Genomic DNA, 13,484 nt, shown 5'->3' with positions numbered 1-13,484 from the left:
TTAGCTCTAATATTTAACTGTCAATTACTATTTTAAATCCCAATATATTAAGAATTTCAATAAAATATGCAACTAATTCTATGCTTCAGCCATTCAACTACCACATGAATAATTCCAGTGCTGCATCACTGGAATTCACTGGAAAGAACAACTCTTTCACTGCTACAGATCAACCAAACAAATTTTCACTCCTACACCACATAGCAAACACACTTTATCCTGCATATCACACTCCCATAACACATCAGAGTTCCAGACCTAAATTCCGGTGATTCTTCCTTTCCAGTCCTGATTTGTGCCTTTCTGCTGCATCAGCACCACAAGAGATCTGCACTCCGCAGGGGTGTGGCGGCAGCGGGGGTGAAGGAGGCGACTGGGAAGGAGGCACCCTCTCCTTCCTGCCCCCACACACCCAACCTACTGGAACTCCAGCTCCTTAAGCCTCCCAGAGCCAATGGCCAGCCAGCCTGGACCTCCAGAAATCCAAATATTGCTGGTAAGACTAAATAATATTTGAGAGATAACATGATACCATGATAGCTTAAGAGATACCTCGTTGATACCTAGTTGATGGGGTTCTGGGAGTTCTTTTACTCCCCAAGCCCGGCCCGAGGCCAGGCTTGACTTGCGAGAGTTTGGTCCCCTAGGCTGTTGCTTGAAGCGGCCTGCAGGCCCACATACCCACCACAACCCGGTTGGTCAGGCACTCCTTGGAGGAATAAATCTAGTTTCCTCTTGAAGATGTCCACAGTTGTTCCGGCAATATTTCTTATGCTCGCTGGGAGGGTGTTGAATAACCGTGGACCTCTGATGTTTATACAGTGTTCTATGATTGTGCCTATGGCACCCCCTGCTCTTCACTGGTTCTATTCTGCATTTTCTTCCATATCGTTCACTTCAGTACGTTGTTATTTTACTGTGTAGATTTGGTACTTGGCCCTCCAGTATCTTCCAGGTGTATATTATTTGATATCTCTCTCGTCTTCTTTCTAGTGAGTACATTTGGAGGGATTTGAGACGATCCCAATAATTTAGGTGCTTTATCTTGTCTATGCGTGCCGTATATGTTCTCTGTATTCCCTCTATTTCAGCAATCTCTCCTGCTCTGAAGGGGCAAGTGAGTACTGAGCAGTACTCAAGACGGGACAACACAAGTGACTTGAAGAGTACAGCCATTGTGATGGGATCCCTGGATTTGAAAGTTCTCGTAATCCATCCTATCATTTTTCTGGCTGATGCAATATTTGCTTGGTTATGCTCCCTAAACGTTAAATCGTCAGACATCATTATTCCCAAACCCTTTACATGCTGTTTTCCTACTATAGGCACATTTGATTGTGTTTTGTACCCTGTATTATGTCTAAGGTCCTCATTTTTACCGTACTTAAGTACCTGGAATTTATCACTGTTAAACATCATGTTATTTTCTGATGCCCAGTCGAAAACTTTATTAATATCAGCTTGAAGTTTTTCAATGTCTTCAGCTGAGGTAATTTTCATACTGATTTTTGTGTCATCTGCAAAGGATGATGCGAAGCTGTGGCTTGTATTTTTGTCTATATCTGATATGAGAATCAGATATAGGACTGTACCTATATCTGTATACCTCCGGTGCAAGGACTGTACCCTGAGGTACAGAGCTTTTAACTGCGCTCGGACTAGATTTTATATGGTTGACCGTTAGTCGCAGAGTCCTGTTTGACAGAAAACTGAGTATCCAGCGTCATACTTTACCGGTTATTCCCATTGACTTCATTTTGTGTGCTATCACGCCATGGTCACATTTACCGAAAGCCTTTGCGAAGTCCGTGTATATCACACCAGCATTCTGTTTTTCTTCTAATGCCTCAGTGACTTTGTCGTAGTGATCAAGTAGCTGCGAGAGGCACGATCTTGCCGCTCGAAATCCGTGTTGGCCTGGGTTGTGAAGGTCATTGGTCTCCATGAAATTGGTGACCTGACTCCTAATCACTCTCTCAAATACTTTTATGATGTGCGATGTTAGTGCAACTGGTCTATAATTCTTTGTCAATGCTTTCCTCCCTCCCTTGTGTAGAGGGGCTATGTCTGCTACTTTAAGTGCATCTGGTATCTCCCCCATGTCCAAGCTCTTTCTCCACACTATACTGAGTGCCTGTGCTACCGGCACTTTGCATTTCTTTATAAATATTGAATTCCATGAATCTGGACCTAGGGCCGAGTGCATGGGTGCATGGGCATGAGTGCAAGAGAGAGTGAGTTCACGAAGAGACATATGATGAGACAAAAGAAAACATTTAAATTAATGAAAAGGAAGATTGTACAATACTATGGCAACACCCCAGAGATAAGAATAACATTTAAGTCTCGTTCATCTTTTCCTTAGTACTCATACTTTCTCCTTCCACTCTTCCTCGTCTCCAGATGTGGATGTCCTTCAGGTAGACGCTGCTTCGGTAACCAGTAGCATGGAAGAACAGAAGCGCTATGGCACGTCCAACCCAGGGGTGATATTTCCCCAGCGAGGAGACCAGGGAGCAGAGACGCCGCCGAAGAACAGGAATGGAGTGAGTCGAGGTGGTGCTGGGACTCCGATCCCCGGTGACGACCTCAGGAACTATGCTTACGAAGGTGAAGGCTCCTCCCCTGGATCACTCTCGTCGTGTAAGTCCACAACATGAGCATGGGGAGCAGAAGTTTATATTTTGCTTTAATAGCGAAAGAAACGATATAAGGGCGCTAGTGAAGAGATGGAACTTGTGTATGTCTAGGCTGATGGGTCATGAACACAAAGATACTAAGTGAAATATGAGGAGTGACAGCAAATGTGTTTACCTTTCATAACATTCTAGTGCTCATGTCCAAAAAATGTTGAGATGGATATATTTTAGATTAAGCTTGCTAATGTTCATATATGCACAATCACTTTTTTAATATTGTCTTCTAATGTGCAGAGCACAGTATAGCATATACCAGTCAAAAATAACACTGCATGGAGCCTTTAAATTAAAAGCAACACCATGTTTTCTCATTGTGCAGTGAGTAAATGTCTCACGAGAGCTTGTAAGGTGTTATAATAGTGAATGTTTCTCTGATGTTGGGTTCCTCCGCAGGTCTGGAGAGTTGCAGCGGCAGTGCCAAATTTCTAGGTGGATTCCGCGAAGTGGCACACATGCTGGAGTCCTGACACTCGCCCAGCCTCAGCCAATCACCATCGCCACACAAGAAAACTAAAAATACCCAGCCAATCGTGACAATTAATCCTCCTCCTGAAGCAAATATACACATGCCCACTACCTATTTGGAACAGCTGCCTCCACCAATCAGCGACGGAATGGTCAAAATCGGAGAGCTCGTGGCTGGGGCCACAGCACCCGACCAGCCTTGTGCCTTTTTAGGATAAAATATTTTGCTTTTTAGCATTTTTTATAATACTAATACAGATAAAAAAGTTAAAGTAATAACATTCAGATCAAATACTACTATATTCTTGAAGTATCATCTAGGGAGAAAATAAGTTCTTGAAAAATAACTAATATTTTCATTATCTAATTTCAATATTAAACTTGGCATATGTAATGTCTAAGAAATATTATAAAAAGCATCTTGTGCATGAACTCGTCCACTCCATCTCTATTGTCCAGGGTTCTCATATTGGGACACATACACATAGATCTGCATGTATTCCAGGTGCTCTCTGCAGCATGTATACAATGTTCCAAGATTGTTCTAGTCAATAGAGCAGCCTCAAAACATTCGTACATATGCTGAAGAAGCCATGGAATATGCATACAATTGTTAGAGCAGCCTCAGAACATGCATATACACACACCACCTATTTCAGCTATATTATGTACCCTTCTTCCATCATTATATATAATGAGAATTTGGTTGAAAGTGACCACATTGTTGATTTTGCTGTATAGGCATTTAATGCATTTGACAATCTTTTTTTTTTTTTTTTTGTATTGGCATCAAGTTAGACGAATGTTACTGAAATTCGTGGTCAGTCTGGGTTTTAGGAGATTAAAATACTCGGCGACTAATCCGAGTATCTAGTGGGCCATTTTTGGTAAGCATAATAATGGCTATATGATGTATTATGTACACAATGTTTTGTTCCTGCCTGGAACACCTTCAGGTGAGATATGGTGTTTAGCATGTAAGCATAGTAAGGGGGATATATATATATTCCAGTAGAGGTGAGGTGCAAGTTAGGAGAGTCAAGCTGCATATCTCTGCAGATGGTCAAGCTGCAAATGTCATCATCTTCCATTTGGTGGTATCTTGCTAAACACCATATCTCGCCTGAAGGGGTTCCTGGCAGGAACAAAACATTGTGTACATAATCTATCATATAATCATTATTGTGTTTTATTCTCCAAAATCCCAGACTGACTACGAATTTCAGTAACATAATTACCCAACTTGATGCAAAGAAGATTGTCAGATGTACTGAATGCCTGAATAGCAAAATCAACAATGCTGCCAATGCGGTCATTTTCAACCTGAAAATAAATATATAAAATAATATGAAGTTACTTGAACTGGCAATCTGGAGATTCCCAGATGCCTGCCTAACCCACTCAGCCATAATGGGCTTTCGTCCTATCAACTCTGAACTTTACTGAATTCCAGAGAGGTTCTGGTGGCCCAAACTGATGCCCAAACAGGATTTTTATGATAGGCCGCCTACACTCTGGTCTGCAGACCAGAGTGTAGATAAGCCTATCATAAAAATCCTGGTTAGGCACCAGTGCATCAGGCCTCTGGAACCTCTGTGAATTCAATGGAGTTCTGGTTGATAGGACAAAAGCCTATCATAGCCGAGTGGGTTAAGGCAGCTATCTGGGAATATCCAGAACACCAGTTCAAGTCCCCTCATTGTCCCAAAATGATTTTAATAAAATATTTTTGATGATGGTTTGTAGAAGTAAAAATTGTTCAGACTTTTTTTCTTGATATCTACTTTATTATTATATAATATATTTTTACTTATTTCAAATAAATATCTTGCTTTAAGGCTCAACACGGTTTAAAAATATATAAATTGACTTCTATATGTATTTGTTTTTTATTTTATATCTAACATGTTTTTCTCAGTATGATGCACTATTTCAGAAAAAAAATTATGCATCTAATCTGAGATACCGGTTCCATTTACTGTGTTACACTCCTTGACCCATTGTTTACACCAATCTAATTCAAATTACACTAAAACTTGAAAAAGTGAACCTGAATGTTAGGGCCAGCTATCATATGAATAATCTAATGTGTGTCTAGACTGACAACCAAAAGCAGGATTCGCTGAGCGAACTCTTACATTGTGACCCTAGGGACACACAAGAGAGTCGGTGCTCTGAACCCCACCAAAATCACACGACGCAATCACACTGCCACTGTAATGCTACTCTGGTGTGTAGTGACTAGGGACAGAGTCCAAGTGACTACAAATCCAGTAGCCAGACAATTTTAAGAAAATGTGTGTGCATCATTTTTGGATTGGTGAGTAAAAACCTCTATTATTTTCAGAATCCGTTTTGTATTTTTTAAGATTTTATCTTCAATGTATTTAAGTAATAATTGAAACTACTTTCGTTATATCGCTGGTTCTGTGACACTGAAACCCTGCTATAAGAGAACTGAAATAAATTGGTAAATGTTGAAGCCTGTTAAATATGATAACAGCCAGGAAAGAAAATGTTAAAACCCGTTTTGTGAGAAATTTTGGAGAAAAGTTATCAGAGTGAAGCTAGTTTTGCAAGAGTGAGATTAACCTTTAGTTTTCTTGCAAAACTTAATAATTTTACATGCAAACATTTTTATATTAGAGATCACAATAGATTTTGTTGGTACCTCAACTGACCGGTACTTACTGACCGAGAACAGTTTTTGTGATGGCAAGCTGGACTCTTTATGAGAGCAAGTTTGTGATAATCCTTGGGATGAATCCAGTTTTGTGGGAACTGTCATATACTGTGAGACTGAAACCAGGAAGCTACATAACAACCAGTTTTGTGACATTGAAGCGGTTTTGTGTTAAAAGCCGGTCCAGAGTTAAAGCCGGTTTTGTATTTTTCTAAAAAGATTATGTAGTAAATAAAGCATGATGTTGTTATTGCATTTTATTTCCACAAATTAATAAGTGACGAGCCTTTAATAGTGATTGAAGTGGTAGTGTATGTAGCTAGGGAGTCCAGGACGCGAGTTGGAGTCTGTCATACAGCTCTTTACACTTGCATGTTCAACTAGAGCACCAATATCAATATAAATGTAAAATAATATATATATATATACATATATACTGTGACGGTAACGCGTTGGTGTTCGGCTGTTTAAGGCTAGGGGTATGGCCTCGTCACATAGTTATAAAAAAAATAGAAAAATTGGAACTTCGTCTGTGGTAAGGTAAGGAGAAGACACACAAAACACAAGTAAAACTTTAACAATGAAATTTTAATTACGTTAAATAAATCAAAACATGAAAATAATGCACAAACAAATATGTATAATAAAAATCAATCAATCAAAATAATAAGAATACTTAAATGACACAATGAAAAGTTACGTTAAGGCAAAATAACAAGAAGTGCAATACAACAGTAAGTGGGAGGTGCTGGAATATTGGCTTAAAGCCACCACCTCTCTCAGTACACGCTAACGTCTAGCTGGGAGGAGTGCTGGCTACGAAAGCACGGAACATTCTGAAGACTGATGTTGGGGCGACCCCAGACATCGGGTAGTATTGGGGGGGGGCGAGGCAGGTGCAGCCAGACCGGCGACCAATCAGCGGAGTCGTAGCGATCAACGGGTAGTTTGGTGGTTGGAGTTCGAACAAGTGGCTGGTTGCATACGTTTCTGCTCACCCTGGCAAGCCTTGTTGGTGTTTGTTGTCGTTGTTGGACATTTCTTCCATAGTCTTTTATATAGTTGTGAAGACGTAATTTTGGAGGGAAGAGCAGGCTCAATCTCTTGAAGGAGATTATCGTCACAATACACATGTATATGTATATGTATGTATGTATGTATGTTCCGAACCTTAATGGAATCTGACCCATATATCAATCAGGTCAACCCATGTGTTGCGTTTCCAAAAGGGTCGCCCATGTTAGAATCGGTGAACGCCCTAGTAATATTGTTGAAAACATCCTAATAACTTATTAAACCAAAGGTCTTTTCATGTCAGAAGAACGGCAGAAACTGGATCTATATATGAAAACTCTTTCAGGACAAAATTTAAAGTAAAACTAAAGATATTTGTAGTTGTATAAAAGTTGCATTTTTCATCGGTCGTAGAGCCGGAAATCCGCAATATTCATCTCAGAACAATGCTTATTTCACGCAGAATCGTTAATAAACGTAAGATTTTTATACGTCTCAAGAAAGATAGAAACATAATCTTCATTTTAAATGCCTTACCATGGGCATATTTGTATTTAAAGCGAAGAAACGTGTATTTTTCTAATCGGCGAGCTCCGATCCCGCACAGATCGAGCAACGGAGTAACTCTCTCAGAACAATGCTTATTTCACGTAAATTCGTTAATAAACGCAAATGTTTTTATATGTGTTGAGAAAGATAGAAATATAAGCTTCATTTTAAATACTTTACCATAGATATATATAAAGTTCTAATGAAGATACATGTGTTTTAATAATCGCCGAGCTCCGACCCCGCACAGACTGATCGACAGAGCAACTCTCTCAGAACAATGCTTATTTCACGTAAATTCATTAATAAACACATATGTTTTATATGTCTCAAGAAAGATAGAAATATAAGCTTCATTTTAAATACTTTAACATAGACATATATAAAGCTCAAGTGAAGATACATACGTTTTTATAGTGGCATTCAGTAGCTTGTCGGTCATGGAATGCAGAAGCCTACGCACTTGCCAATATAGTGTGTAATTAACAAAGATACGCTTATAAAACCTAAAATATTATATGCCTTCAGAAAGACAGAGATATGCTCGTTATTGTGAGTGCACCAAAGGAAATCTATCTTGTTGGAGGACAAAGATATATCAATTCTAAAATAAGTTTCGACTCTCGCTCGGGCGAGAGATAGCGCGACTCTCGCCCCATCTATTGGAGATTCTGTTCACCTAATGACCCAAAGCTACTCAAAGCCTCCTAGCATTACTTAAATAATGAAGAAATATGGTATATTTATTCACTATGATGTTGGTGCTTAATGCAGAACACGAGAAAACATATATTTACTATAAAATAATATACTTCCATTATGAAATAAGTAAATATGTGGCCTCATAGGAAGTCAACGGTCCAGGTGTCAATGTTGTGGAGCGACTTATCCAAGATATATTGTTGTCTGGAAAGTGTTTGTTGGCATATCAACCTTCTGTACACAGTGATCCAGTCGTCGCACTTCTCTCCTTAAATGATCGCAAATTTAGTTTATTATATTAACAAGTAGAATACGTATTTCTAATAATATCTAACATAACTAGCCAGAAAATATTTAAGACTTATTGAAAAATACATGTCTGGAAGTTAAATCGACTTCATAGAACAATAGTGTTGGTCTATACTAATCGTTATTCGTTAGTATGCGTTCGCTACTTAAAACATTTACTGTACTGATGTAAAATCTCCCATGTCTCTTCGCACATGGAACACCGAACCTTACACACTCTCTGATATATTGTTTAATTAATAGAGATTCACTAATAAAGCTTATAATTGTATATGTTATCAAAAAGGCATAGATAAAGTCGTTCTTACGTTTTAGTCACAGAGAATAGATATTAGTAAAGTTCATTTTATTCAGGAAAGTACATAAATAGTCGATTTACAAACATAATATTGGATTTATAGATAGAGCTAGTACATACAATACCTAAAGCCACTAGTACGCATAGCGTTTCGGGCATATTATTGAGAGAGGAAAGATATTTATATTTAAACTATTTTTTTTTTTACCGACGCTCTCCCTATTGATGAGAACTACAACCTAATGAAGATAAATGTTAATTTTATATAGATACTGTAATAAACGAAAGTTTTTAATGTCATCAGAGAAGCAGAAATATAGGCAAATTTTAAATCCCTTGTCATAAATATAACTGAAGTGAAAGCAAAGATATATGCATTTTGATAGTTGAGCCACAGAGATATTAGAAAGAATTTTTTCAGTGTCAGAGTAGTTAACAAATGGAATGTATTAAGCAGTGATGTGGTGGAGGCTGACTCCATACACAATTTCTAATGTAGATGTGATAGAGCCCAATAGGCTCAGGAACCTGTACACCTGTTGATTGACGGTTGAGAGTCGGGACCAAAGAACCAAAGCTCAACCCCTGCAAGCACAAATTAGGTGAGTGCAACTAGGTGAATACAGCTGAGGGGCGGGACCAAACAGCTGAAGCTCAATTCCCTACGCATAACTAGGCGAGTCCATAGGAATTACCGTTTGTCCTGGCGCCATCTATGTTTTGACAGCAGTACTACTAATGTTCCCACGTTATGTGATGATCGCTATACGGGTGTTAGGGTCAGTTGCTCTTCTATATATGTTTATGGACAACGTAGGTGATTTGAGGCAATTTGCGGCCAGAGTGAAATAGTATCCACGCGGTGAGTGATGGAGGAGGATATATACTGCTGTGTACTCGACCAGCGGGTGAGAGGTAAGTTATATCGAACAATTATGGTTATTTTAAGCGTAGAATGTCGGGTAACCGGTAACTACACAGATGGGGTAGTGTTTTTTTAAGTCTTTATTTACTAAAGTGGAACATTACATTATGCCTTTAGCTAAACAAGTCTACTGGTGGGGGAAGTAGACGGGTTTTATGAAAGTATTTTACCTAATTATTTGTATTTGGTTAACTAGTTCAGCCGTTACTAGGGAGGGTGTTCCTTTAATCTAATCTAAAAATTCTAGCCGGACAAAGTGATTAAATAAAGAAATTGAATAGAACGAATTTGTTTGCCAGGATGCTTAACATTTAGTTTAGTTTACTTACTATGCAGCCCATGCTTAAAGAATGCAAGTTTATCATATTGAATTTACCGTAGTTTTACTGCATTTAATATACCGTTTTTACCCTATTTAATGTCGGGTAAAGGCCGGTCGTGGAAAGTTCCTAATATAGCAAGTTTTAAAGGAAAAGTTTGAGTTAACTTTAACGCTTAAGTTAGTGACCAATTAGCTTAGTCTATTGTGAGGAAAGTTACTAGAATCTAACATTGCAAGTGTCATTTTTCTTCTCTTCATGAGAAACATGACTAGATACATGAATAGCATAGTTTTATTACTAAATGTTCATGGATTAGGTTGGATAGTTGAGGAAATAGTGATAAAGTTTGTGATTTTGTGTACCTTGACTTCAGCAGAGATTTTGATAGTGGCGCAAAATTGATAGGGGCTCGGATCATTGGGAATGCTGACTGAAGTTGATTAGGTCATGGCTATACCAAAGAAAATTAGTATAAATGGGGTTAAGTTGGGAGAAGTGTTGTAAGTAGTGCCTAAAAGCTCTCCTTGGACCTCTGTTATTCGCAAGATTATGGTTTAGACTGCAATAGTTGCAGAATTGGCAAATAAAAAATAGATGCCCTATATAGTTTTGAAATGGTTAAGACTACCAGATGCAGTTTAATGCTGACAAATGTAAGGTTTGGGGGCTAGATAAAGATGATAGATGTTGTAGATTGTTAAGAGTATTAAATTTTTTGCAGGTGGTAAATTCTCCCCGAGCTGGCACTGCTCTCCAGCCTGGGATGTTGATTGGTTAGTCTTCAACTGCCTCCCAACATGGTAGTGAGGTCCTGAGCTGACATGCAGTGAGGAACGTGGAAAGCTTCCTGAATTGGCACATGGTATGCCTCCCTTTCAAACCAGCAGCTGGCACAAATGTTCCAGCTAACATCAGAATAGTGGATGAAGCCCACACTAAAATGTAAGTGGTACAGTAAATGGACACCCCGCTCCCTTTTGACACTGAACAGTTGGGAGGAAGTGGGGGGGGGGGGGGGGAGAAAGTGTGGCTTATAGTTCTATTGCTACAGAATCTTTTGCCATAAGCCAGTGGCAGTGCCTATTGGCACTTGCTATTCAGAATCTCCCCCTTACATAGTTAATTAAAAACGAAATGCTTTAGACAAGCTCAACTTTTGAAGGGGAAATAAAGATGGGACAAAAATACTTAGTGTTTTTAGTTTAGTTCATTTATTATGCACCCTATACCCATCTTGTGGGCGGTAGTGGAAAGGGTTACAGAGGCACATAATGGGCTCAGGGACTGAACCCCACAATTCATTTAGCTAAGTTACAAAATTCAATATGTCGTCACATCAACAATGGGTTCGAGATCGACCTCAAGTACAGGTTCTAAATTAAGCAACTGACATATGTGGAGAGCTAGTGTCAAAGTTTATATGCTTGTCCTGCACACTGCCCCCCATCCAGTGGGCAGCGGTGGATAGGTTACAATCACTTAGTTACTACTTAGTGTGCCATTTAAAATGGCAACTGTTAAACTGGTGGTACAGGTATGAACAAAATAACATTGCTATGCAAATAACTTTTTAGTAATATTTACTGTTCACGTGACAGGTTGTGGAAGGTCCTGGCAACAAAGAGCTGCAGGAAAATACTTGCAGATCTACAGTAAGTAGTTTTGTGTACATTGGAATTAGAGGGTAGAAGTTAATTGCTAAAAACCTATTAAATATTAGGGTATGGAAGTCTAGGCTTAGGCTAGTGGGTACCATATCTGCAAGTTTAGTCCTTTCAGGAATGTATTGAATAGAATGGTATGTTGAAATTGTAATGTGGGGCATTAGATCTTAAACAGCATAGTTGAGGGTGTTTTATTAATAATTTTAATGAAATATAAATCTTTAACATTAAATGTTTGTTAAATAAGCTTTAATCTATAAATGTATAACACTGTTAAGGGTAATCATGAGTCAAATAAAGTTAATGGCAGGAAAAAGTTTTGTTCTAAGTGATGGTATTTTTCCCTTGAAAGTAACAAAAAATATTTAATGTTTACTTTAGCTTGGTTTTAAATTTATATAGTTTTCCAGAATGTGGTTTGGAAAGTCCAAAAGTCCCTCTGTCAGTTAACTGCTTAAACAGAATCAGGAGAGTTGTAGTAAAGGTTAATCTGAATAGATTTGCATAAAAGTAAAAAAATAGTAATAATTTAAACAATAGCAATGGCTAAAGATAAATGTAAATTGCCATTGAAGTGCAGTTGTGGATAGTTTCTCAAATGACATTTACTGAAACTTGGCAAATTGATGCCATATATAATTATATTGCTAAATTAGATCTCTGCTACTGGTACTAGAATATGTAGGAAAGGTAAATTCCTTAAAGAAATTTTTTTCCATCTGAATTTGTAAAGTACTGAATGCTAATTTGAAAAGTAAAGCAAGATTGGCTTTAAATCTGAAATATTTTTCAGGTGAAAGTGATTATGATGCATGGACTGGCTTGGAGTGAGGCTCCTTTACTCTGCAAATGGAAATCTACAAGTGGGTGAGTTTGAATTTGATGTTTTAGCTATATCAATGACCTAATCTTAATTCTCTTATCTAGTCCATTTATAGGTGTGTAACCATGTCCTACTGTTACAACCCACAGGGGATGATGCAGTTTGTACTGATCCTACCCCATTTCATAAAAGGGGACCAGGCAGTCCTGCAGATTTCCCTGGCTTGGCTTTTTCAGAGCTTTGCTCTACTACCCATCTAATAGATGGACTAGATTTGCATAGGTTTAGGGACCCTTAACAATGGTTACATTGTTAATTCTCACAGGGCTTGTTTGCTGAAGGGGTGGATGCATCTAAAACTTTAGTGCCTGGCATGCATTGTACAGTGCTTTCAGTAAAGCATATGTACCATGTGTTGATGGCACTAAAGTGGTGGATGTAATGCACCCATTCAGGGAACAAGCTCTGCACTGAAACCAGAGGAAGGGATAGGCCTTGCTGAGCCTATCTTAAAAGATAGGATGTTAGGATTTTTTGTGCTTATTATTAGGCATTGGTGATAATAAAAGTAGTGTCCCTGTTTAATGTTTATTTTTCTTTTACAGGTGATTGTCTCTGGAGTTGTCTTGGCCTTTTGGATCTTCTGTTCATCTAGGAGCACCTGTCCCACAACCTGAAACAGTAATAAATATTATATGTATTATAAGTACTATATGTAAAACTTATTAAATAAAACAATTTTAATGAAACTACTTTATATACCTTGTCCTGAAATTATGCTGGAAATTGTTTACTACTATTGATGCAATGTTTAAACATCTGAAATTTTTTTACTTTGAAAATAAATACTTGGTAAAATTTACACCTATTTGTAATGTGTTACATAGGTGCATGCAAAATGCATTGAAAAGATGTAAAAGTGGACTACCTATTCAATTTACATAAACTAACAAATATTGCAAATTAGTCTGAAATATTAAAGTGGAAGAAACTTTAGTCAATATTTTAGTTTCCATATTTGAAAGTAAAT

General features: G+C 38.1%; 1 protein-coding gene and 2 long non-coding RNA genes across 8 annotated transcripts in view; 2 read left to right on the top strand and 1 right to left on the bottom strand.

Moving 5' to 3' along the window:
- LOC123752258 (putative neural-cadherin 2) overlaps positions 1–6,095 on the top strand; it is a 302,071-nt gene extending 295,976 nt beyond the window's left edge. Inside the window, exons 27-29 of the mRNA XM_069339829.1 lie at positions 287–496; positions 2,404–2,643; positions 3,093–6,095. Coding sequence (XP_069195930.1) covers positions 287–496; positions 2,404–2,643; positions 3,093–3,166 — 524 coding nt within the window. The 3' untranslated portion in view covers positions 3,167–6,095. The remainder of the gene's footprint in view (positions 1–286; positions 497–2,403; positions 2,644–3,092) is intronic.
- Positions 1–13,484, bottom strand: part of LOC138373584 (uncharacterized) — a 432,068-nt gene that overhangs the window by 403,884 nt on the left and 14,700 nt on the right. For 3 of the 5 annotated variants that reach the window (XR_011231202.1, XR_011231206.1, XR_011231204.1), the window contains one exon: positions 13,029–13,127. The exons of the other annotated variants lie outside the window; for them this stretch is intronic. This is a non-coding gene — a long non-coding RNA (uncharacterized lncRNA). Of the gene's footprint in view, positions 1–13,028; positions 13,128–13,484 lie in introns of those variants that run through there. 5 annotated transcript variants of the gene reach the window in all.
- Positions 9,422–12,513, top strand: LOC138373585 (uncharacterized). 2 transcript variants are annotated; one of them, XR_011231208.1, is made up of 4 exons: positions 9,422–9,634; positions 10,689–10,909; positions 11,566–11,619; positions 12,042–12,059. It is a non-coding gene; the product is annotated as an uncharacterized lncRNA (long non-coding RNA). The 2 variants fall into 2 exon arrangements; XR_011231207.1 differs by lacking the exon at positions 12,042–12,059 and adding an exon at positions 12,425–12,513 and having other exon boundaries at positions 9,423–9,634.

The sequence above is a fragment of the Procambarus clarkii genome, chromosome 42 (genome assembly GCF_040958095.1).
Source record: "Procambarus clarkii isolate CNS0578487 chromosome 42, FALCON_Pclarkii_2.0, whole genome shotgun sequence".
Classification (NCBI taxonomy): domain Eukaryota; kingdom Metazoa; phylum Arthropoda; class Malacostraca; order Decapoda; family Cambaridae; genus Procambarus; species Procambarus clarkii.
The sequence above is the reverse complement of the archived record's forward strand: the minus strand, read 5'-3'. Positions and strand labels throughout refer to the sequence as shown.